The 25635-nt window shown below is 33.6% G+C and overlaps 1 protein-coding gene across 2 annotated transcripts in view; it reads right to left on the minus strand.

The window, feature by feature from the left end:
* Positions 1-25635, minus strand: part of LOC124364464 (fl(2)d-associated complex component-like) — a 65635-nt gene that overhangs the window by 37382 nt on the left and 2618 nt on the right. For both annotated transcript variants that reach the window (XM_046819973.1, XM_046819972.1), the window contains exons 2-6: positions 24161-24434; positions 19068-19137; positions 12751-12969; positions 12248-12438; positions 2420-2634 (exon numbers count right to left, since the gene is read on the minus strand). In XM_046819973.1, the coding sequence (XP_046675929.1) occupies positions 2420-2634; positions 12248-12438; positions 12751-12969; positions 19068-19137; positions 24161-24414 (949 nt within the window). In that variant the 5' untranslated portion in view covers positions 24415-24434. The remainder of the gene's footprint in view (positions 1-2419; positions 2635-12247; positions 12439-12750; positions 12970-19067; positions 19138-24160; positions 24435-25635) is intronic.

Below are 25635 nucleotides of genomic sequence, written 5' to 3' on the forward strand. Positions count from 1 at the left end.
GTTTCTGCAGACAGAGAGACAGTTCAACTGAAGAACATTTTCCTTGAGGCATTTGACAAATACAACCTGACAGGACGAGAAGAGGACAAGAACGATGCAATGGCAAAAAAGAAAGCATATGATCTGAAACTAAGAACTGTTAAACACTAGATGTAGCAAAGAGTATTGCCCTATCAAATGACAAACCAAAAACACTTTGGAAAATCATTAATAATGAAAGGAAGATGGGAGAAAGAAAAATGCTACCAACAACTTTGCATATAGAAGGACGGGAAGTAAATGAACCAGCATGCCGTTGCGAACCATCTAAACGATCACTTTGTCATGATTGCAGATAACACTCTAAAACAAAATGGTCAGATCAACACTACTTTCCCAGTTCCCAAAACCACATCACAACATACCAAGCTTTTCTTGCACCCAACTACAGAACAGGAAGTAATCAGTGTAATTAACACATTCAAAGCAAAACCGTCTGCAGGGGTGGATGGAATATCAGCAAAAATCGTAAAAGCTTGCAAAGAACAAATCCAGCTACCACTAACTGACATTGCTAATAAGTCTTTTTGCCCAAGGAAAATTTCCAGAACTACTAAAAGTAGCAAAAGTCTACCCAAAATTTAAGAAAGGTGATGTAACTGATGCAAACAACTACAGGCCCATCTCCCTTATCAGCACATTTTCTAAGGTGATAGAGAAACTTGTCCTAGCCAGATTATTACAACATTTGTATCAACATAACCTGTTAAACAACAAACAGCATGGTTTTATGGCAGGAAAAGTCAACATCTACAGCTATAGTTGACTTAGTCGAAACTATTATTGACCACTTAGAATCTGACAACATTCCTATGGCAATACTCCTTGACTACTCTAAAGCCTTCGACTGTCTGGACCATAATCAACTTCTGGGAAAGCTTAAGAACCTGGGTATTGAGGGGAAAGCAGCTGACTGGTTTGAGAGCTACCTTCTCAACAGAAAACAAATAGTAGAGATTAAACACATGGATAAAGGAACAATTCAGTCTGTGAAATCAAAAACCCAGACTACAACAAGAGGTGTGCCACAAGGTTCTGTACTGGGACCAGTCTTGTTCATTTTTATTCACGAATGACTTCTCTTCATGTGTACAAAGCCATTGTACCCCACTTATGTATGCTGATGACACGGTGTTTACTGCTAGGTAATAAAAATCCAAATATTATAGCAACCACTGCCACCCACAGCTTTAAACACAGCAATTAACTATTGTAAACAGAACAGCTTAGTTGTAAAACCAATCAAAGACAAAACAATTAATTTTTGGAAACAAAAAACAAACAGTGACAAGACTGCCAGACCTGGAAACTACTGACAGCACCACCTACCTTGGCATCACACTCGATGAACATCTAAATTGGACACCTCATGTGGATAACCTCTGTAGGAAATTAAGCACAGGAATCTACGTAATAAGAAGAATTAAGACCATTAGTGATCTCAACACTGCCAAATAGCCTACTACTCTCTTTTTGAGACGCATCTTCGATATGGGCTATTGGTCTGGGGAAAACTCATCCAAGACAAATGTGGCAACGTGTACTTATTCAACAAAAGAGAGCTATAAGGGCACTTTGTGAATCTATCACCCAGAGAATCATGTAGGGAAAAGTTCAAGGAGCTCAAAATCCTAACTATAGTGAATTTGTACATACTTGAGACCATAAACATAATGCTAGAACAAAGACTCTGAATCCACTCAAGACTGGATCACAACTGCACACATACAACACCCGACATGCATCAAACTACTGCCTCCCTGTACACCGCCTGACCAAATATGAAGAGAAGCCAAGCTACATGGGATCCAAGCTTTGGAACCATCTTCCAGCAGCAGTGAAGGGGGACAGATGACAAGCACCTGAGACAACGGCTTGGCAACTGGCTAAAAAAACATCCATTTTATTCTCTTGATGAGTTTTTTGTTCTTGATTCAAATCATGTTTAATCACTTGACAATGTACATTTTTATGAATTTATTCCACATGTTATATTTGACGCAAAAACTGTTCTTGAAGAATATGTTAATAAAGAATATTGTCTATTGTCTATTGTCTATTGTCTATCATTAATACAGGTACTCTCCAACTCAAGGGCTTGAAAACGGTTTGTACATTTTACAATGTGGTTACTTGGGAGGGAATTAACATTTGTATTTTTGGTACGTATACCCTTAGGTTTTACTTTTACCCATTTCCCCGATTTTTTAGTTGGTGGAGCACCATCACAATTGATATTGCTAGAACTTAAAACTTGGTCTATATTACGAACATTGACAGCGGATGGTGAACAGTTTGGGACATGATTGGGCCTTGCAATTACCTTTTGCTCAAAACACAATATTAAGTTTTCAGTATAATAAAATTTGAGTAAACTCACCACTTGACTTAGAAGTAGATGGTTTGCTCTTGCTAGAACTTGTAGGGGTGTTGTGTCTGCGGTGACTGGGTGACGGAGACTTCTTGCGAGTTGTCATCTTGATGTTCGTGCCAGGTTTTCTGGGAGGAGTGAACCCCCTTTTATCCCGGCTGCTCGTGGACTTCCGGCTGATATTTGATGGGCTTCTGTCTTTATGCATGGATTTATTACTTTCCCTGTAACACATTGCATTATGAGCAGGTATACAGTTTAAATATTCATTCAATTCAAACAATCTTTATTCATCGTGCAGGCCAAAAATAATAAATAGAATACTATAAATATTTTAATAAATAATGCTGGCCAGTTTAACCAATTCTAAACCAGTTATACCACCCTTTCTAGGCTTTCTAGGATTGACTGTCATAATCATGCCACTGTTGAATTGTTCGAATAGTAGACACCCATATATCTTGCCTTGTTGCTCAGATCATATAACTGTGCGCACCAGTTTTTCTCTGCGGTTTACGAACATACAAATCGTGCCGTACCCCCTTTTTCTCTAGGCTAAGTGTCATAATAGTTATTATCTTAGTTTTCCCATCTGGCTAGGATTGAAGTTAATGTAGTGCAAATCCATTGTGGAACCTATCCCTGACGACATATTCTCTCCTACAAGCTGTTCAAGTGTATCACTATCAACTAATGAACCCTGACTGGTCCTCAACTCTGCAGACAACCACAGTGTCAACCACAATCTATGTAGTACTGTTTAGTGTCTGAATGATATATTTTATAATATTCGTTCATATTTTAATGGAATGGAAACAAATGAGAGTTGATGCCACTCATTGAAGTATTCTTCTACTGCCACACACACAGCACGGTACGACTGATATGTTTCATCCTGCCAAAGGACTGTCACAGGGTCGACACACTGTATATAGGCACATTTACAGTTAAGAGTAGAGTACAGCACATTTCACACTCAAGAGTCCTCCAGCATCAAAGGGAAAAATATCCAATTACACGAGAATCTAAATCTATCCAGGTCTTTAAATCTCATAATATTTAAAGAGAGAAAAGGACAACGGACATCCAATATGCTCTGATTGACATAGAATGCCGGCTAGGACAACAACACAATGCCGTCCAACCCCTCACATGATGTCATTACTAACTAGAGGGATCATTTAAATATGTTGACCAATCATACAAGCAGTCACCTCATTATACGTCACCATCTATGTCTATCTAGGTAGTACAGACAGCCCATTGAGAATTATACATAAAAACACAAACTTAGAACAAATTAATCTAAACAATGAAATTATATTTTATACTATAAAGAAACAGAGTTATAAATATAATACACTGATAGTTTATTAAGTTAAATATGAATCAAGAATAGTTAGCCGTAAGCCATACACAGATAACATGAAAGATTTACCTTTTATACATGCTCCGTATACGCCTACACGATTTGTCCATCGTAGAATGTTCAATAAGCAAGACCGTCCACGCATAAAATAAACGGTGGAGGTTATAACTATAATGAAGTTCACTATGTACATAATTATTTTTATTAGCTTTTTAAGATATTGTCTTTATAATTGGTACATATTGCATTTACCAAATTTGGATAGATATTGAATTTACCGACTATAAGTCTTAGACAATAGACAATATACTTTAATGACATATTCTTTGAGAATAGTACATCGAGTCAATACATAGGTTTATGAGTCATGGGATTCATAAAATTAAACATGTTTAGTTATCAAGAAATTCCTTTTCTGTGTAGTAAGGATTGTATTGTAGCTATAGATTTAGCTTTCTCTTGAGTGTCTTGATTGGTTTTTGTTTGAGATGGTCTGGTAAGTGGTTGAAATATGCTGCTCCCCTTTTATGAGGGTTTCCTTCCAAACAGGCTGAGATGGTGAGTTGGTAGTGTGAAGTCTGCAGCATGACAAGTATTGTGCTGGCGCATGTCTCTATGCCTGAGCTGTGCTGTATTAACAGCATGTAGAAACACTTCTTGAATGTGAAGTGATACTACTGTGAGGATCTTGAGTCTGATTTCAACACTTCTTTTTTATTGGATTCTATGGTCATGTAAAGGGACTCGTGTTTTTGTTTTTGGCAGAAACTTATTTTTCATTTTTTTTAAATTTTAATATGGGAAGAATCATTGTTCAAATACCCCAGAAAATAACATTCCTCAATCAGAAAAAAATTGAAATTACCATTTAAATACTTTAAATTAGATTTAGATTTAAATTATTACAATATTTGCAAAGCATTAACCATTCCCCCTTACACAGACCTGTAGTCTATAAGGAACATTTTTCATTTGAAATTGTTGAAGTATACGGTATATGCTATTCTTTTGTGTAAGCGAATAAATAATTTTAATTTGCATAAACTATTCAATTATCTAGGGTTTTCTAAGTCTGTACAAACTGCTGGCGATGAATGTAAAACAGCTTTTGAGATAATACCTATCAAGTAACATAAATTCTAAATTATGAATGCTTCTGGTCATAATTTCTGTCTGCAGTAGCAAGACTTTGCAGCCAGAACTGATGGCAAGAAACGAAAAATGTTCCTTGATACAGTACCTATCAGGAAACAGACCAAGATTCCAGAGGGTCTGATTACAAATGTCTTCAACAATCTGTGTGAACAATAAAGGAAAAATGTAGCAAAAATGGCTGTCTAACAAAGCATTGAGATAAGCAATTTAAAAAGTATTTAAACATTGAAAGAGAATTTTTTCCCAATTTGGACAATTATTTTTACCATATTACACTGATAAATCAGCACAAAACAAAATACACATGTTTTAAAAAATTGTCCACTGAATCCATTAAAAAATAACTTTTGAAATCCATAGTAAACTCAAAATTAACCCAGACTTGAAGTTATTTAAATAAGACATATGTCAATAAGAAAATATCAGTTGGTAAAAAAAATTGTAAAAATAGTATTTAATGTAATTTTTAATAATTCAGTATGTTTCTGTCTGTATATTAATACAGCTCTAGTTATAGTATACTACTAGTATGTGATAAAATTGTTTTAATTGCTGTTATATCATTTCTTACATAAGTTTAAAATCATAATGTAATAAGCGAGTAGTAAATAAGTTGGGTTGCGGCAGTTAAAATGCTTGAACGATGATTCATACAAATAATTATATACAGTAACACTTGCATTTGTATAAAATTTGTATACGATAAGTCTAACTATTTTGTTTATTACAACTGAAAGACCAGTATATATATGTTTGCGAAGCGATTACCCGGAGTATGTGAAAACGGTCTTTACATATTTTTTTCTAAAACCTGCTAAGTTGGAACTTTTGGCTCCTGGGCACATCTTGAGGTTTATCAAGAGCCTCAAGACGACCTGAGTTGTCTAGATATCAGGGTTAAGTCACAATAGATACCAGTGTCATGGTGACAGGAGTATTTTCTTACTCAATCGACCCAGTATCGTAGTATGTATAGTAAAATTATGTAAATAGTTATCGGATGAACAGAATCATCCGTTTTGTTAATTAAAAATATAAGCAGTAGCGTGCAATATGGTAAGATTATGTTCGCTGTATAAAAGTATGCCGTCGTTTACAACAAAATCATTCTGTACAGCAGAATTTTTGTCGGTTTTATTTTTGCCAAACAGAGACAAATCACATGTATAAAAGGATGCTTAATATATGTTGTTTGCTAATTATATTCCTCTAAACAGTATAAATCCTTTCCACAAATTAGATAATTTTTAATAGCCCTTTGAAACTAAGGTTTCTTATATCAAGTTTTTCCACAATCCCACTTTGAAACTAAGTGCTGTTTCTTGTATCAGGTTTACCCACAATCCCACTTTAACTTTTGAATAAATGAGAATTTTCAAATTTCCTTATAAATGTTTAACAACATCCCCTGGAGAAATTTTTGATTCCCCAAAATAGGGGGTAGAGGAAACTAATTTTTTAAAGGAATGCAGTTGTTATACACTATTGTAGTGTCCTGACAATAAATGATTTGATTTTTGATTTTGATTTTGAATGACACCATTAAAATATCAATAGTTCATCCAATTAACAGTTTTGAGATAAACTCGGTGTTTCAAGGAAAAACAATTTCTTGTCAATTTGTTTAAAATGGATACACTATTTGAAGCAAGTTAAAATAATATTCTAACTTCAATTGGACAGTATGTTGAGTGGAGTCAATTTTAGAAATTCATTATTTTCATCAGTCTTCTTCTTTTATCAAGACATTTAAAATGGGGTGCCACTTGAAGGAGTTAGTCCTACTGTCAAAAACTTTTACTTACCACTACAAACCCCCAATTTTTGGTATGAGGTAAAAGTGTTGTAACAGTTACCGCATCGTCAGTTACCATGACATAATGGTGAGTTTTAGTTAGTGTCAAATGAACTCACATCTTTAGTTACCATAATGTCAGACTGTATCCGGTCACTCTGATGCATAATTCAACAGGCAAATCAGATTTGTGAAGGCTTGTTGTTTTATGACTTGTGTCCATGTTCCACGCACAGTTTCTCTAACACATATTTGCAATGTATATGATACAGGGTATCTAGCAATTATAGTGAATTAAATTAAAAACTTTTCAATACCTTTTATTATAATTTCAAGACATCGAGCTTTATAAAAAATAGTGTCTAAATACAACACTTTAACTTCCAAGTGACAATGCAGAGGAGTCGACATATTCTGGGGGCGACTGCTAAAATAATTTGTTATGGAAAAAGTAACCCGCTTTTGCTTTATTGACTTAATAAAACGCAATTACAGTACTTAAAAGAATATGATAATGGTGAAAACAGATGATAAGAACACAATTGAATTTCGATATACATTAGTTACATTTATAACATTTACATATGTCCGCTTTAAGACGTAATACTTTTTATTTCTTCATTGATGCTGTACAACTCTTCTTTCAGGTTTTAAAGTGTTTTTTCCTTCTAATTCTTTTAGTTGAAAAACAGCCTTTTTTTGTCTGCCACTCACCGATCCTTATCAGCCATAGTAAAAAAATATTAGATTCTTTTATACAAACAAGGTAGAAGTACACCACACCATGTGTCGTAACAGACTCCGCTGAGTCAAGTCTACATATGAAATCTTTCTCAAAATATCCTGCCACATAATACATTTAGATTTTTATTCTTCTTTAGTGGGTTTCATATCAGTGTTTAAATAATAGAAGTCTACACACCAACTTATTATGAAAATAAATGATGTTATGTGTCTTAGAATAGTTAGATTACGTGTGATAATTTGTCACATGTTTGAATCTCTTATAGGTATATTGTTGGTTTACCAAATCTATTTATTCTGATATTTTCTTGTTCCCACATTGGTGACCCATAAGACCAATGAATAAATATTTGTTAACGTTCACCCAAATCCCATGGAGTGACATTCACTACCATCAAACTCAGTGTTCCTCAAATATAGAAATGAAGCTTCAAGTCTATATGCCAGTTTGTTTTAGAGATATTAAGGGGACAGACAGGCAGACAGAAATGAAATTTTTCCAGCAACACGAGTGACAGGCTTAGCTAAAGCTCAGCCAATAATATTGTCAAAGCAAATGTAAATTCTACGATTTATCAAAATTTTAGATAAGAAAGTTTGTTATTATATATGTTTAATTTAATTTATTTGTATTTATTAATTTCTAGTTGTTTAAATTAAATTTACATCCAATTTGATTTACAAGGAATTCCATTCAAATGTTACTGTTCAAACTGTATACAAACACATAAAACTAGTTTTAATTGACTTTTCTGAAGATCTTATCATTTTTACCATGTCATCAAGGCATAAACATGCAAGTCACAAATTTATTCTTTTTGCGATTTGTGACAAATTAATGAATGTAAACTTGGAAGCTTGCTTAACTCTTTAAGCGTCATGAAAAACTGGACCTGATCTTTGATTAAGTTACAATTTTTTTAAATTTCCAATGTGTAAAGTTAAATTTATTTTTGTTTCTGTATGTTAAAATAGAGTTATTTAACGGTAAATAAAATTTGTTTATCCCTTTTTGGATTTCCTGGGCTAATTTTTAACTTTTGAAAATATTGTAGAATAGCAGTATAGTTGTCACTAATTTTTTTATCATTTATTCAGTAAGTAGGGGAATGAAACACAGTTTTACAGATAAACATATACTATATTACAAATTAATAAAATACAAAAGTAGACAAAGAGTGTTTATTTGGGGCTGTCACAACTGGCATTCCGCGCGTCTCCCACAAGCCACTGTTATCGCGTGGACTTTGAACCTTATTATTGCTCGGCAACCTGTAGAACGGCCTTACGGGGCTTGAATTATATTTCATGCTTTCTGAGAACATCCTTATGACCGTAGTAAAATATGAAAAAGTTTGGGGTTGACCAAGTAATTGCTCAGAATTACCAAATCTTCAAATTCCGAATCGTCTGGATTCGCCATTGCACACGAATAATGATAAAAAAAAACACTAAATAAACACTGGACATTGCTATATATAATATTAATAATTTACTTTAAAAAGAATAGGACACAACAGAAAATTAGCGATAGCCGAAATACATGTGCGTGTACCGGACGCTTCTCACTAACTAACTGGTTAGATGCCTTGACGGGAGCTCCCAAATGTTTGGCCAATTAGTAGCCACTGCCACTCCCATTGTAATAGAATTAGAGGCAGGGCAACCCGTCTGTATGTCGCATGACTACTAGAACCATCTAGCGATAAAATATTCAACTAACATAGCAGTAAGAAAATAAAGAATGCAAAAACGTGGATCCACGGCAATAACGTTTTGAGCTTGTAGTGGCCCTCCGCGGATCTGCGTCAATAACGCTAGAAAGGTTAATTTTTTAGCTGAAAACTTAAGGAGTATTTTTACTCCTTAGTATTTTATAATATACGCTAACCACACCATAAATTAATTTTGCATATAAATATTTATACATCTTATACATAAACTTAACTAAACCAAATCTTAAATATCAATGCTAACGATTTAACATTTTTAAAGAAAAAATCCATGTTGGAAAGTGTTTTTTGACAATGCGAAAAGTGCCTAAGGATTTTCAAGAAAAACGCAAGGTTGAACTAAAATTTATTTTTTATCATAAAAAGCTCCTTTTTAAAGCTAAATTAATTATGTATCAGAAACTACGTAACATTCAGATTTATATAAAATTTTTAAATTAACAAATCACTTTAGACGGCAACAATTCCACAGAAACAAAATAAAAATTCCAGTTTGAGGTAAAATAACTATTATAAACAAAACTTTATTTTGAAATTTCAATAATTTCCAAAACAAATGTTATAAGTGGCTGGTAGAAACATTAGGCATGTAATCATAACTTTTAAAAATGAAATTTAGACTATAATTTTAAATCCACATTCATACATACTTTTCTCAAATAATACAGAAAACTGTAAGCGGAAAGCCATTTTTAATAATTTTATTATGGTATAAAAATATAATATCAATATAAATTATTATCATTATATTCAGTTTTAATAAAATTCCAACAAAAAACACATATGCGTACCATAGCTGTTAATTTGTAAAGAGTTGGAAATTAAAATTGTAAAACTTTACCTCTTTAATGACAAAAGATTACAACAGTTTACAAAGTTTAAACAGTTAAGAGAATGTAAATTCTTACTAAGTTCATGTACAAGATATCAATTAAAAACTTTTAGGAGTTGAAAAACTATAGTTTACAAACATAATACTATGAATGTGTAATATAATTATAATTAGACCTCATGCCTAGTAGTATAATTAGTAGTAGCTCCAATATGACAGGCTTATTAAAAACAAGTATTTTTTAAAACATTTTTAAAATTAACTATTACATCTTTTACACAATAAAGCTAGTTTTATATTATGATTTGCACTCAAAATTTCCCTTAACAAAATAAACCTACCTTTCAAAGAATTTTGCTTCTAAATGACAAAGAAGGCCTGACATTTCAAACCGTCAATTTCACTACAGAGTTCAGAAATATACATAATAAATTTGAAAAAAAAAGATAGTCCAACCAACAAGGGACTTATTAGTAACCTCATTAAGCCTCCGTTCAATGTCACATTCACATTACACATGCAAACAAATAAGTAGGAAGAAAAAGTTGAAAAATTTGGTTACCTTATTGATATGAATTGATATGATATTGATATGAATAAACAAAAGCTCCAATTCAACATTAGTTTGAAATTGATCAGAACACATTAGAGATTCTCTATTGTAGTTTTCAATAGAAATACTTCCTTGTAGACAATTATGAGCCCGACCGATAGTGAAGCTCAAAGCGGGTCCAAACCACTGAGTATGGCTGGAGATGCATGATACCTTTACACTGTTATCTCTCATCCATGTAGTCTGTATTACTCTGGCTTTTTATTTTTTATTCTAGCTTATTATTCTATGATATTTTTAAAATGGAATTAATGATTATTATTAGTCATCAGGTACCTATTGTTCAGTGTTCTTGATTAAGAGGACTATAGGTTAAGTAAAGTTGTGAGTAATTCTTATTTAAGCACTTTTAGTTTTGCACTTCTAGTTGAAATTAACATGTTCGCTGCGGGCGGTAACTCTGGTTACCGCTGCTACGCTGCGCTAGGAGCAGGCGGTAACTGTGGTTACCACAGAGCCTTTGTTCTGAAATGAGGTCAGTGTGCGGCCAGCACTCGAGCTATCACAACGATGTATTTCTCGCTCCTCGGGAGGTACTTTTCCCGCATTTTTATGCACTTCGTTTTCACATTAGACTTTTTCATTATTTTTAAAGTTTTTATAGTAGTAAGTGATTGTGCAACACAATGCATCTTCCCCCGGGACCAAGTAGTGTACAAACCAAGTTCTAAGCGTACAACAGAGCCACGGTTGAGAGTGATAACTTTTGTGACTTATGAGTAATTTTCATATATTTCTATCATATTTCATCCAAAAGTAAGTAAAAATATATTTTAAAAATTTCAGCATATAGGGAACTCTATATACGGATTTTTAGTAGCGAACGTGTCAATAATATTTCCTACACAAAATTTGAGTTTGCTATTTTACCCCGCGAAACAAAATATATATAATTCTGTAATGAGGTTGGATTAAAAACGGTACAATTTTCTAAATTGTATGGATACAGATACTGTTAATGAATATAGATAGTGTCAATAGGTCTGGTTTACTTTAGATGACTATTGGAGTGGCTGTAGCTCCCTTAATGTTAAAGGATTTTGCAAGGCCGACGATGAAGGAAGTAGCTGGAACTGAGCTGGCCTACACTTCAACCAAAGTGACATGATTAAGATTGAGCCTATTATCTCTCTCTCTCTCTCCATAATGTGGTGGATGTAGCATGGAATCTTAACAGGATACAGCCCCTATTCCAACCTTACCCATCCTGAATGTCCTGTCACTAAAGTAGCACGAAGTTCCTTCTAGGAATATGCGCAATGAGAGGTTTCTCAGTTTCTGTTCCAAGTGACCAATTGGGTGAAATTTAGGAAAAAACTAATTTGTTTGTATTATTCTCTTTTATTGGGAAACAAATGGCTGTTTAATGAAACTGAAAAATAGCACAGAACACAAAGTCGATGGAAGAACTCTTTCTAAGTCTAGTTTATAGCGTACAGAATGGCTAAAAGACCTACTTCCACAGCATCATTGTAGGATGTGTACTGAAAGTAGCTACACAACAATATGAAAATGGTCTCTCATCCGCTCAAATGGAGATGAAAAAGGAACTTACTTTTCAAATGACTTATTTAAAGAGAGCAATGAGTATATTACCGAATCTTGTTGCGTTCAGTATCAGAGACAGAGGATGTTGAACCTCTCTTGGTCTTGTTCGGCTTGCTCCTCCTCTTGCTATTGTCTCCAGCAATCCCACTGGAACTGGAGTCTGAACTGCTCTCGTCGCTGCTGCTGCTGGACTCGGAACTGGTAGAACTCACTGAAGTGGAAGATGAACTGCTCAGCCCCTGCAAGTGAAATCACACTTAAATGATAGGAAATCTTAATGAGGAATAAAGGATTCATAGGAGGTACATATGTACATAAAACCACTGGGGCTGGAAATAAATTCTATCTAAGGTTGTATGAGTATCATTTAAGAAAATGATAGTAAACATCAATAAATTATATATATATATATATATATATATATATATATATATATATATATACTTCAAAGTATTTCAATGAAATTATGTTATTACTGTAAAGATAAATTATTCTTATATTAATGAAAATCCTGATATTTTATTCTGCGCCCTTTGTGAAACATTAAATACCTTTTTAGGTTTAGTGGTAGTGTGACGATGTCTGGTGTGGTGTTCCTCTGTCTCCTCTCGCCTCATCTGCAGCTCCAGTTCCCGCTGCAGCAGCTGTCTGCGTCTCTCTAGTACCTTCTCGTCTTCGTACTCAAGCTCTGTCTGGTCCCACGACTCCCAACTCAGGTCCGGACTTCCTCGCTTTACTACTGTCGAGTGTAGCCTCAGCCCCTCAAGAGCCTATCAACAAACATAGATACATATCAGAGCTGATAGAAAATTATCAAAAAGGGATATTATGTAAAGTGAAAATTGGATACTCACTGGATAGATAAATGAGAGAAATATATCCATCAAGTAATCTTAATCTTCCCACAATTCATCAAATTTTACTAGTGTTTTTATGAATATCAAATTAACTAAAGAAACTAAAAATGGATTTCACCTAAACTATTATTTTTTTAATTATTATTCTTGAACATATAACACATTCCTAACAGAATAGTGTAAGATTTTTAATAAAACTTGTATTTCCATTGCGTAGGTCAAATCCTGTGAATAAATTTCATACACATGATTAAAACGGCATATCAGACTTTGATACTAGTCGTAAGCACACAACAGATATATATGGTAGAACTAAGACAGGAAAAATGAGTTCATTTCATATAACATAATCTCAGAATCTTGGTAGTTTGAAATCATAAGTTGGTGTGATACAGTTTTCTCTAAGCACTTTATAAAGACTGACTTGAACTCCTTCATGCACATCAGTTCGGCTATCTTTGAACTTCCTACATCATTCACGAACAATACTATCACTCATAATGTTTTCCCTGTAGATACAGCACATTCTCTGATAGATTTCTGCTGCACTATTCCCTTCTGCTTGCACGAAACGATAACACTTTGGTGGGAGAATAATAGAGGTGGCAATGTTTATGAGACTGCAGCTCAGCAAAAAATGGCTATTTGAACTCAGCAGCGAGAAATGTTTTAGTGGGGAAGATGCATAATGGAATACTGCACACACCACTGACATGCCAATAGTCTGGCCGTCGTGGCGTGAAATCAATAGTTGGGAAAAAAAAACAGCCCTCGTAATATTACAATAAACTATTCAAGCAATTATCTTTCAAATTATCATATATATATACACCCTGTATATATATATATATATATATATATATATATATATATATATAGGGTGTATATTATGTCTGGAAACACCCAAATATATCCTTTAATAATTTAAATATAAATTTGAAACCTCTTACAATCGTGATAGAGATTGGGCATCTACTTTTTGGAACAATGTTTTGTTATGTCACACCAACGGGGGACGTCCTGCCGAGGGTATCGTGAATATTCTTAATGGAAGCCTATACCTTGTGATACATAATTTTAAAGGTAATAGCTTACTGAATTGAATGCCACAAACCACATCTCAAAGGAATTATTCTATCAGAAAATAGAGCATTTTTAGTATTGAAAATTTACTGATGTTCAACAATGTAATTTTAACATGGTTCTTGCCACAAAATGTGTTACACTAATTTTTTAGCATTTTTTAAATGTTCAATTAAAATAAAATAAACAATTTATTTTTAAGCTGGTTTCATTAGTACAAATTTACCAGTTTTTATTACAATGAATAAAACTTATGAGTCACTTTCTCTGATTACTTATGAATCTGTACTTGGTGTTTTCCAGTCAGCAGGAAGGTTTAAAGAGACAAAGGTCACTAGCCTATGAGAAACATTATTGTGTTATTAATCATCTGGTCTACAGGTTTCAGTTTGTTGAGCATGGAGCTTTCACTAGACAGGTCTAAGCTTGGGAATTACAAATGGACAAAGGTCATATCATTCCTGTCGAGTTAATCAGTGTCTCTGAAGCATTGCTGTCAACAAGTTATCTAATTACAGTAGTTCAGTTTTTATTTGGCATTTTAATGGAATTGTCTGAAAGAGAACGAATTACTCTGTTGATGATGCGAGGATATGGCGATCGTCAAAGATCTTATCGGGAAGTTTGTAATTTGTTTAATGACACTTTCCCAGAAAGGAATCCCATAAGTGTTTCAACAATATCAAAAACTATTGAGCGTTTTGAAATGACAGGGAGTGTACGTAATCGGCCAAAGTCGGGTAGGATACAATCTGCAACAGATGAAGAACATGCACTAGATGTTTTGCAAACATTTATTGAAGACCCACATACATCGCTCAGAAAAGCTGCACAGCAACATGATATGCACCCTATGTCTGTGAGTAAGATTTTGAAAATTAATAAATACAAACCATTTAAAGTTCATTTAGTCCAACAGTTAAGTGAGGATGATTACGACAGAAGAGTTGAGTTTTGTGAACTTGTGATGCGCAAATGTGATGACAATAGAGATTTTCTGACCAACATACTATTTTCTGATGAGGCAACTTTTTTCCTAAATGGCAATGTTAACAGGCACAATTGCCGTTACTGGGCTAGTGAAAACCCACATTGGATTACTGAGTCCCATTCACAGCAACCACAAAAACTGAACGTATGGTGTGGAATTTTAGGTAACAAAATTGTTGGACCCTTTTTCATCAATGGAAATTTAAATGCCGAACTTTACTACAATATGCTCCAAAATGAAATAATCCCAGCTATTCAAATTGCATCAGGAGAATACTTTGATAATGTATGGTTTCAGCAGGATGGTGCTCCACCCCATTATGGGAGACAGGTAAGAGAGTATTTGGATTTAAGGTTTCCTCATAAATGGATTGGCCGAAGAGGAGAAATCGAATGGCCTCCAAGATCTCCGGATTTGTCACCAATCGATTATTTCCTATGGGGTCATTTAAAATCCAATGTTTATAGAAGAAAGCCTCATAATTTGGAAGACCTAAGAAACAGGATTATAGAGGAGATTGCTTTGATAACTGAAGAAATGTTAGGCAACTCTGTCGAATCATTTTACACAAGATTGGCTCATTGTCAAACCGTAGAAGGAACACAGTTCGAACAATTGCTTTGACACCAAATGCAGGTAAAACGTTTGTTGTAAGACTTTTCTAACAGCATACATTATTTTTTATTTGTAATAAGAAATCAATAACATAAGTATTTCCATAATTGTACTGTAATAAAAAACTGGCAAATTTGTGCTAATAGAACAAGCTTAAAATGAAATTTTTGTTTTATTTAATTGAACATTTAAAAAAATGCTAAAAAATTAGTGTAACACATTTTGTGGCAAGAACCATGTTAAAATTACATTGTTGAACATCAGTAAATTTTCAATACTAAAAATGCTCTATTTTCTGATAGAATAATTCCCTTGAGATGCGGTTTGTGGCATTCAATTCAATAAGCTATTACCTTTAAAATTATGTATCACAAGGTATAGGCTTCCATTAAGAATATTCACGATACCCTTGGCAGGACGTCCCCCGTTGGTGTGACATAACAAAACATTGTTCCAAAAAGTAGATGCCCAATCTCTATCACGATTGTAAGAGGTTTCAAATTTATATTTAAATTATTAAAGGATATATTTGGGAGTTTCCAGACATAATATACACCCTGTATATATATATATATATATATATATATATATATATATATATGTATGCATACAAGTGGATGTCTTCATGCAAATGAAAACAATAAACATTATAATTATTAAAAGAACAAAATAAGTATTTTACTATTACATGTACATTGTTTATATGCTGCAATTACAATACATGTAATTCCTGAAAATCAACAAGACAGCAATTCCATGGAAAAATAATCCTACACGTAGAATGTAAACTATTTTTTATACCTTCAGTTTTAGTGTTATTAGTAAGAGAAAAATCTGAACTGGCAGAATCAATAACTACGAGGGTAATTCGGAAAGTAAGGTCCATTTTTTTATTTAAAAAAAAACCACACCAGATTTTTTCAAAAAACTTGTTTTATTTGATTCCTGACATCAATCACTATTTTTCTACATAATTTCCACTTTTGTGTAAACACTTGTCATAACGATCTACAAGTTTTTGAATGCCGGTGTCATAGAAGTCGGCCGCCTGTAACGATAACCAGTCTTGTTAATCAGTTTAACCGCTGACGTCGAGTGACGCCACTCCATTGACTGGCGTTTCGTTTCTGGGGTTATGTGGGAAACCCATGTCTCGTTACCCGTTACAATGTGGTCTAAAAGGTTATCCTCTTTCTGATGATATTGGATCAAAAGTTCAAGAACAATACCCATTCTTCTTTTTTTGTGTTCCTCAATAAGCAGCCTGGGAACCCAACGTGAGCACAATTTGCGAAAATCCAAAATTTCAGAAACAATTTTAACCCTCTCCCGGTCACAAGCCATGAATCGCCACGCACTGTTCCGAGCCACTGAAGGTCAAACGCCACGAATCGCCACGATTTACATTACCAACTGTGTCCGTCTGGTGCTACCTCCCATCGGCATTAATTTGAACTATTACAGTTTCTAACCTATACGGAATCCTACTTCTTACTATTGAAACCATTACAACGAATTATTATCTATTATTTTGGCAGTAGTTGAGTGGTAAATATGGCTGATTTTAGGTGTTCGCTTCGCAACAGTGAGATTGATCGGGAGGTGTGTAGTAATAGTGATATTAGTGATGTTAGTGATGCATCAGGTGTTGGTGATTTGAATGATGTTGACGATAATATATTACTGACTGAACAAAGTGATTCGGAGAGTGGTGGTGAGTCACCAAAAACCCCTCATGTTTTGGAGAAACAGTCACATGCAACAATTTGTGTGGTTTGTCGTGATAACAAAAAGAAAACTAATTCTGGCAGACCAATCAGAAGCTATTGGAATTGTAAGCAGTGCGACATAACATTCTGTAAACATCCCTGTTTCCTCACGTACCATCAAAATAAAGGAGTTGAGATTTCTCAATGACTAGTAAGTAAAGAATTTATTTATTACCAAACATATTTTAGTCTTATCCATACATCTATCTAATAATTAAAATACAGAATAGATGCAAGCAATATAAGCCGCTGAGCGCTCACCGTAACGTGCCGCCGCGAATTAATAGGTCTCGTTCTGCCGTGAGCGCCTGAAATTAATGTGACCGGGAGAGGGTTAAACAACGTGCTCACGTTTGGAAATTCTATTGCTAATGAAAAAACAGTGAATCGCCGATCTTCACGAATTTTTTCATCAACGGCTTTCACCAAATCTTCAGTGATCACTGACGGCCAACTAGATCGTGGTTCGTCATGGACATTTTCCCGTCCATCTTTAAAACCTCTCACCCACTTCCGCACTTTGCTGTCACTCATTGCATTTAGACTGTACACTTCACTTATCTGTCGATGAATATCCGCTGCTGAAACGTTCCTTGCTGTCAAAAACCATATCACAGACCGTATTTCACAGTCGGCGGGACATTCAATAGTTTTAAACATTTTAAAAAGGCACAGACAACAGCAGACTACAACGATTTCACTGCAAATGGCGTCGTTCTGCGCGCAATGCATACCGGGAGTCAGGGCGCATGCGCATTTTGCTGCTCGCTTACTGTTTGTCTGGTTAACGCGAATCGGACCTTACTTTCCGAATTACCCTCGTATCTGTACGTGTTGCACTGTTAATTAGCAAGTTCCTGTTAGCCAAAGTTATAGGCGATAAAAAAAAAAAAACATAATAAGAAGAACACCTTGATCAACTGTTTCATATATTTCCCTTTTGCCATTCAAAACTTATCTATACATTGTACACATGAAATTTCTATATTTTAATCATCTTGTTAGGAGGTACTGTATAAAGATTTTAATTAATTATCCTGAATAAACATTTTATATATATTTGAAATTAATACATTTTACATTGATTAAAAGTATAGACGTAACAAAATAAGTATTTAATAATATACAATTAATTAAAGATTTCAATAGTAATTTGATACATAGTAAAATAGTACATAAAGAAAGACGTCATTAAGGAAAGAAGGAAATCTGAATATTAAAAACAACCTTTGACTTAATCTTATATTTCTATTATTTAGTTTACCGATAAAAAGATATTGCAGGATGTCATATGTAAATATATTATTTTGAGTAGAAGAAATCTATGACTACATGTACACCCACATACATACATATACACCGCACTCGCTCATGCATACAATTCAAGCATATTTATCTATTATCTTGTTTGTCAGTACCGATATACAACCACTGTGTGTGAATTTGTGACAGCCAATGGTGCCATATGACAACTGAGTGATGCAAAACTATTTGGGGAAGTGTGACGAACAATTCAATTCATAATGGTCTAGATATAATCTGAAAAGTCTTACCTGTTTAGGTTCTAGATCTTTCTTCGGTACTCTCTTCGACGGGCTGATTAATGTATGGGTATTGACAAAACTAAAAAAATAAAAACAACTATGTATATATCAAGTAATACCTTACCTAAATACCAAACAAACACACCATCATATTTAATTCTATAGAGTGAATAGTTGGAAAGTTTTAAGATAGGTTTGTACATCTAGTTAAACCTTTCCGGGCCAGGAGGCAATATTTTGCCGCCATAGATTGTTTCTGAAAAGTGACAGGCGGCAAAATATTGCTGTCGGTGACACAATGCGAAAAGCGCCAGGTGGCAATATATTGCCTCCTTGATATTCGTCGTTTTCTTAAATAAATACAACATCAAATGATTAAAGTTTTATGTTTTTTTATTCCCTGGTATATTTGTAGGTAATTAATATGAATATCATTTTTATTTTAGAGGTCTATGCATTTTTATTTCGTAATTGTCACGTGACATTATCAGCTGACTGCTGCCAGTCAGTGCTCGATATTTTGTTGTTTATTCTTTATGCTTTAGTGTAATTGTATTATTGTATGCTGGATTCTTCTTCATTACTTTGTATGGATGTTCCCTTTTATTTGTTTGGAGGACAACTGCCATACAGTAATGTACGCCGACGACACAGTGCTCACACTGGCCAATAGATCAGCAGAAACACTCACCAGAAACATACACACCACCCTCAACACTACTAGACTATATTGCACCACAAACGAACTAGTCCTGAACGAAAAGAAAACAGTCCAGCTAAATTTTACCACAAAAAACAAGAACAACACCAACATAGCATTACCGGGCATAGAATCCAAAAATAACACCAAACACCTTGTATTATAGAAATTATAGACTCCAACCTGGCCTGGACAGCCCACATAGATCACCTCTGCAAGAAGCTCGTCTCCAGCACCTATGTCATAAGGAGGTTAAAACAAATAAGTAGCCTGGAAACAGCAAAAACAGCATATTTTTCTTTATTTGAATCCCACCTCAGGTATGGCATAGCAACCTGGGGGGAACAAGTAATGCCAACATGGAAAGGCTCTTAATACAACAAAAAAGAGCAATAAGGTGTCTTGCAGGCATTGCCCCACAAGAAAGCTGTCGAGATGCCTTTAAGGAGCTCAAGATCCTCACAGTTGTGTCACTTCATATTGGAGAAGTTGTTCTACATGCAGTCACCACAGCACAGACCAGACACAGGAACATACACCGCCACAACACTAGACATGCTTCGAACTTCACGCTACCACCTCACCACCTCAGTCTATATGGGAAGAAGCCATCATATAAAGGTGCAGTCTATTTCAACCATCTGCCAGAACATCTCAAGAAAGAACCAATCAAGAGGCTCAAGAATCAACTAACCATATGGTTGCAAGAAAATCCTTACTACACAGAAAAAGAATTTTTTAACACCTGAACCTGTTTTTAAAACACTTTGTATTGACACAATGTACTGTTCTCTACGAATATGTCATTAAAGAATATTGTCTATTGTCTATTTTAAATGTATAATATAATAAAATAGCTTCCCACGGTTAAATTTTTTACGTTTTTAGTTATTTGCAAAAAAAATAAAAAACATTTTATGTAACCTATTAAAACATTTTTTTTATTATTTTAAATTACTTAAAATTACATCTATATATTTTTTGATGATAGTATATATCTATACAAGTAATTTGGTGCAACTTTTAGGTCATTGTATAATTTTTATGAAAACTTATAAATTTTAATCTAAGAGACTGCAAAATCGCCAATAATAGCCTGGCACTTTTGACTAGTCACAAGGGAATATGACATGTGAAAATTTTTTGCAACATCTTATATTTGCTCCTGGCCCTGAAAGGGTTAAATTAACATTACAATTTTACTGGTTTTTCATGTTGGATCTAATGGCATTCTATCTATTGTCTTAAAATTTTAGAACATTTTAAGTTCATACTAACCAAACCAATTACTTTACTGAATGGTGTGGTTAATGGCATTTTATATTGTGTAGTATAAAAAATAGTGGTTCTGTCTGATTTGTCCTAGCTAGCTTCTGATTCAGAAAGAAAGGCCAGGTAATTAAATAAATATTAATAATAATCTTTATCTATATCTATATATATATAAAAATGAATGTTTGTATGTTTGTCCTTTATGGAATCGTGAACTATTGGACCGATCATGATGAAAATTTGTACGTATATGTATTTTTCCACGGAGAAGGTTTATAAGCTATGCCCATCCCTTTCCCGATTCAGGATTCCGCCCCACTGGTTACAGAAATACCCATAAGAAATGCATTGCAGCAAACATATGTTAACGTCTTTTCAAATTTTTAATCAGCTGTTCTTTGTAAACATATATTACACTTATAGTTTTAAAGCATAGAGTAAGCTTAAGAGAAACGACAAATTTTGTTTAAACTGTTTCTGCAATCACTGTTAAACATAGACTTTACTATCCAGATAATAAAATTCAAATTTGACGTAAAAATTCACCTTTAACTGCAATATTTATTTAATATAAACCATGCTCATGCTTGATCAGAAGAGCAATGCAGATATCATAATTACTATCTTACGTTGGCTACAAATATAAAGAATGTTATAAAATCAACCTTAGTTGTTTTTTTTTGACAGAAGTATGGTTCTCAAAACTCCGTGTGTACATATTCTCTCGATCGAGACAACAAAGCAAGCTCAATCGTGGCATCGGAGATGTAACTAATTTAATCTAAAATTTATTATAGTAAAAAAAAAAATTTACTAAGTAATATGAAGGACTTCGGTTCTTAAGATTTGCGTGCGAAGCCGTGGGTAACAGCTAGATAGAGGCAGGAATATGGTACATACCTTCATAATACGCCCAAGAGGCTCACGATGGAACGACTATCAATTATCTCAGCAATGTTTAGAATGTGATAGAAAAAGAATAAGTGAATATAGTGTACTGTTTTCAACGGGAAATTGCGTGCGAAGCCGCGGGCAACTTTTGCAAAAAATTATTGAAATGCGCAGCAAAGCGCGCCGGGCCCGCTAGTTATATATATAAAAATGAATGTTTGTGTGTTTGTCCTTTATGGAATCGTAAACTATTTAACCGATCATTATGAAAATTTGTATATTAATGTATTTTTCGACGGAGAAGGTTTATATGCTATGCCTATTGATGTATCTCGCCACCAGGTGGCAATGCAAATGTTAAAAGTTTTTGAAGCGCCTCTAAACTATAAACTGCGATTACGAGACAGTTAAGTAAATTAAATAGCGAAAAACTATTTGAAGGCGCTAAGCTTTGATGTATATTTGTCTTCAAAATACATTTCTGGTTGACTTAAAGTTTGAGTGTTAGACCACTTTATAATAAAGTAAATGTATGTGCACAACGGCTATAAACATAAACAGATTTTCTTGATCGTGGCAACAAGGCAAACACTACAACACTATATATATATATATATTTCTTGTGTGCATGTGTATGTCACTGAACTCCTCCTAAATGACTGGACCGATTTTGACAAAATGTTTTGTGTGTTGAAGGGGATTAGAGAATGGTTTAGATTCACAATTCTGTCCAATTTAAATTGTTTATTTAATTAATTTTTTATTTATAAACTGTTGTTGATTTTGGAATGTTTTACATTGGATCCGACAGACTGCACTAAGACATGTAATACAAAGTAAACTGATACTTAACAGCTGTTAACACTTTCAGCTGAAGTTCATCAAAGAGACAGAAAAATTTGTTTACATTAAAATTTTAGAAAACTTGGAAGTTTTCGTAAAATACACTTTTAACTGAAATTTGTGGTAAATATTAAGTATGCAGCTTAATTAGTAGGCCTAGCGTAAAGCATGAATTAAAGATAATGTTACTATCTATATTTTGCTACAGATATAATAAAACACAACTTAGGTGTTTTTTGTAAGAAGTACACTTCTCAGACCTTTGTAGACTATGTGTACAATTTCTTGCCAACAAACTCAACTGTGTCATCACAAATATCTTAGGCCGGATTTGTGTTACAATGGGTACAAGTATACACTTTTTGAAATATTTTCTTGATCGTGGCAGCATGGCAAACAACCATGGCATAGAAAATACAGTTCTTTCAAATCAGACATACTCATCTACACGCAGAGTAAAAAATAAGAGCCATTAGTAATTTTGCTTATCAATTGAAGCTGTTAACCATGGACACTAACATAATACATAACAAAGAAAAGCTTACTTCCATTCCTAAACTGCACAGAATCCTACAATGCATTATATCATTAACTTCTATTGTCTTTGACTTAAGGACTCCTCCACACTTGCCTAAAAGAGTTTAATTGTTACTGAAATCTTTGGAGCAATTCAATAACTATCATGGAATGTTGGAGGGAAATTTGAATCTTATAAAAACCGTTCTAACTCTACGACTTTAGGGTCCCAAAACACTGTTCTTTCAACTTAAATCTAAAATGGATCAGGAGATTGGAATAGCTTTGAGTGACTTTCAATTATCTCAAAAATGTTTAGAATGTCATAAAAAAGAATACATGAATATAATGTCCTGTTTTTCAACCGAAAATTGTGTGTGGAAGCCGGGGTAACTACTAGTATATATATTGTATAATTCATTTCAGTTTTACTGCACCTCATTATAATTGTTACCGTTCATCGCTCAGAGTTTATATAGATTTGTTGATTGTTGAATATTATTTTTTTTTATTTATCATAAAATTATATCAATTGAATGAATATTATAAGTTTACAGGTTAAAAATACTGAATATGTAATTAAACCAAAGATCCATAAAGAAGGCCTACGAAAAAGCTTAGGCTGGAAAAGGTATACTATCAATTATTTCACATTACTAACAACAGGTTACAGTAATACCATTAAATTAAAATAGTGTTGGTAATAAAATATGACTATTGTAAGCTTACTGTTTGAAAAATATATTAAAGGTTGAACAAATTGTAATTGAGGGTTATATTAGAAAATTGTATTTCTGTTAGATAGCAGCAACACCAATCTCTTCAACTCATTATCATAATGTCTGGCTATATAGTTAAATTATTACATAATGGTACTTACACACAGTTTTTTCCATAAGGACAAGTGCCATTTTGGTTCCAATGTCTGCAAAAGTTTTCAACTAAAGATGGTTGTTGTCCTACTATTGCAGTATTTATTGAAATAGACGCTCCAGTCTTAGTGCCAAGTCGTTCAAAAACACTCTGTCTCCGCTGAGAATCCTTGTTTGTTATGCTGTTTGATAGTGTGATACTGTTATTGAGTTTGCTGCCTGGACTTTCCACTGTGATCTTACGTTTTGTCACTTTTGACATCTTGTCATTCCACCAGCCCACTAAAAAACCAAGGAGCATAACATTATATCATTATTATCAATAAAAAAAAAAATATATATATATATATATATATATATAAAACATGAAAATATTCTCTAGATAAGTATTACTTAACCCTTTGGAAACCAGCTGACCATATATTGCTGTTAGATAACTTCACAAAATGCCTAAAATATAGTTTTTACAGATTATAGAAAATAACAATAGAGTAGCTAATTTTTCAAACATAAAAGTTACAATTTATTGATGAATTACAGACTATCTGTGTGTATTTAATAAAAATAACAAACAAAACAGTATAAAACTTACTTAATTATTACTATTTTAAGGTTAGACATGTTTAACAGCTTTAAAAATACTCAACTGGCTCAGCACCAATTATGATTACTTGTCATTAATACATATACAATTCGGGTACGGTACGATAAACGGACCCGGTTTTTTATATCCAAGAATGTAATCATCGATACCTAATATTCGCATCTCAAATCCTAGACTATCAATCGATATAAAAGTATCTATAGTCCTCAATAACAATCATATCTTTTAAATTAAAATATGGATTTAATATTTACAGTGATGAAACAAATTATTATAAGCAAAATTAGGAAAACTGAAGACGACCATATTTGCTCCTCTCACAGTTACAGTTGTTTCTTTCCCACAAATTTCACATAACTGATTTTTCAGTACGAGTCCAACATGTTGAAGCCACGTAAAACATGTCTTATCATCTTTCAAAGCAATGTCGTGTAGTTTTCTAAAATTGACTGCCATTTTTAATAATCAAATTTTACTTATATGTAAAATTGAAATATTACTTTGTACGTGTATTATTTGAAAGTGTTTACAGCTGTTGATATAGATTATTTAAGTTATTTATTCAAAATAATTAATCAGTATCGATTGATTATAATGGTGGTTATGATTAAGTAATATCGTTTGCCATTCATAAGTGGTTAAGTTTCTAAAGTTTTAATGTTCAGTTTGTGTGCTAATTGTCTTATCGCAAACTCCTCCCCATCCTCAGACAGAGGTCAAAGTCGAGTGGTCTAATAGATAAAGTGACTGCAGGGTCTCGCGAACAGGTTGAGCGAATGTGGGGTTCAGCTAAATGGCGTAATAAAAAACAAAAAGGAACAGCACGACACCATCTTGACTCATACCTAGCTGAATACATATTGTGGCAGTTGACAGTTG

The sequence above is a fragment of the Homalodisca vitripennis genome, chromosome 6, assembly GCF_021130785.1.
Source record: "Homalodisca vitripennis isolate AUS2020 chromosome 6, UT_GWSS_2.1, whole genome shotgun sequence".
In the NCBI taxonomy this organism is placed as follows: Eukaryota; Metazoa; Arthropoda; class Insecta; order Hemiptera; family Cicadellidae; genus Homalodisca; species Homalodisca vitripennis.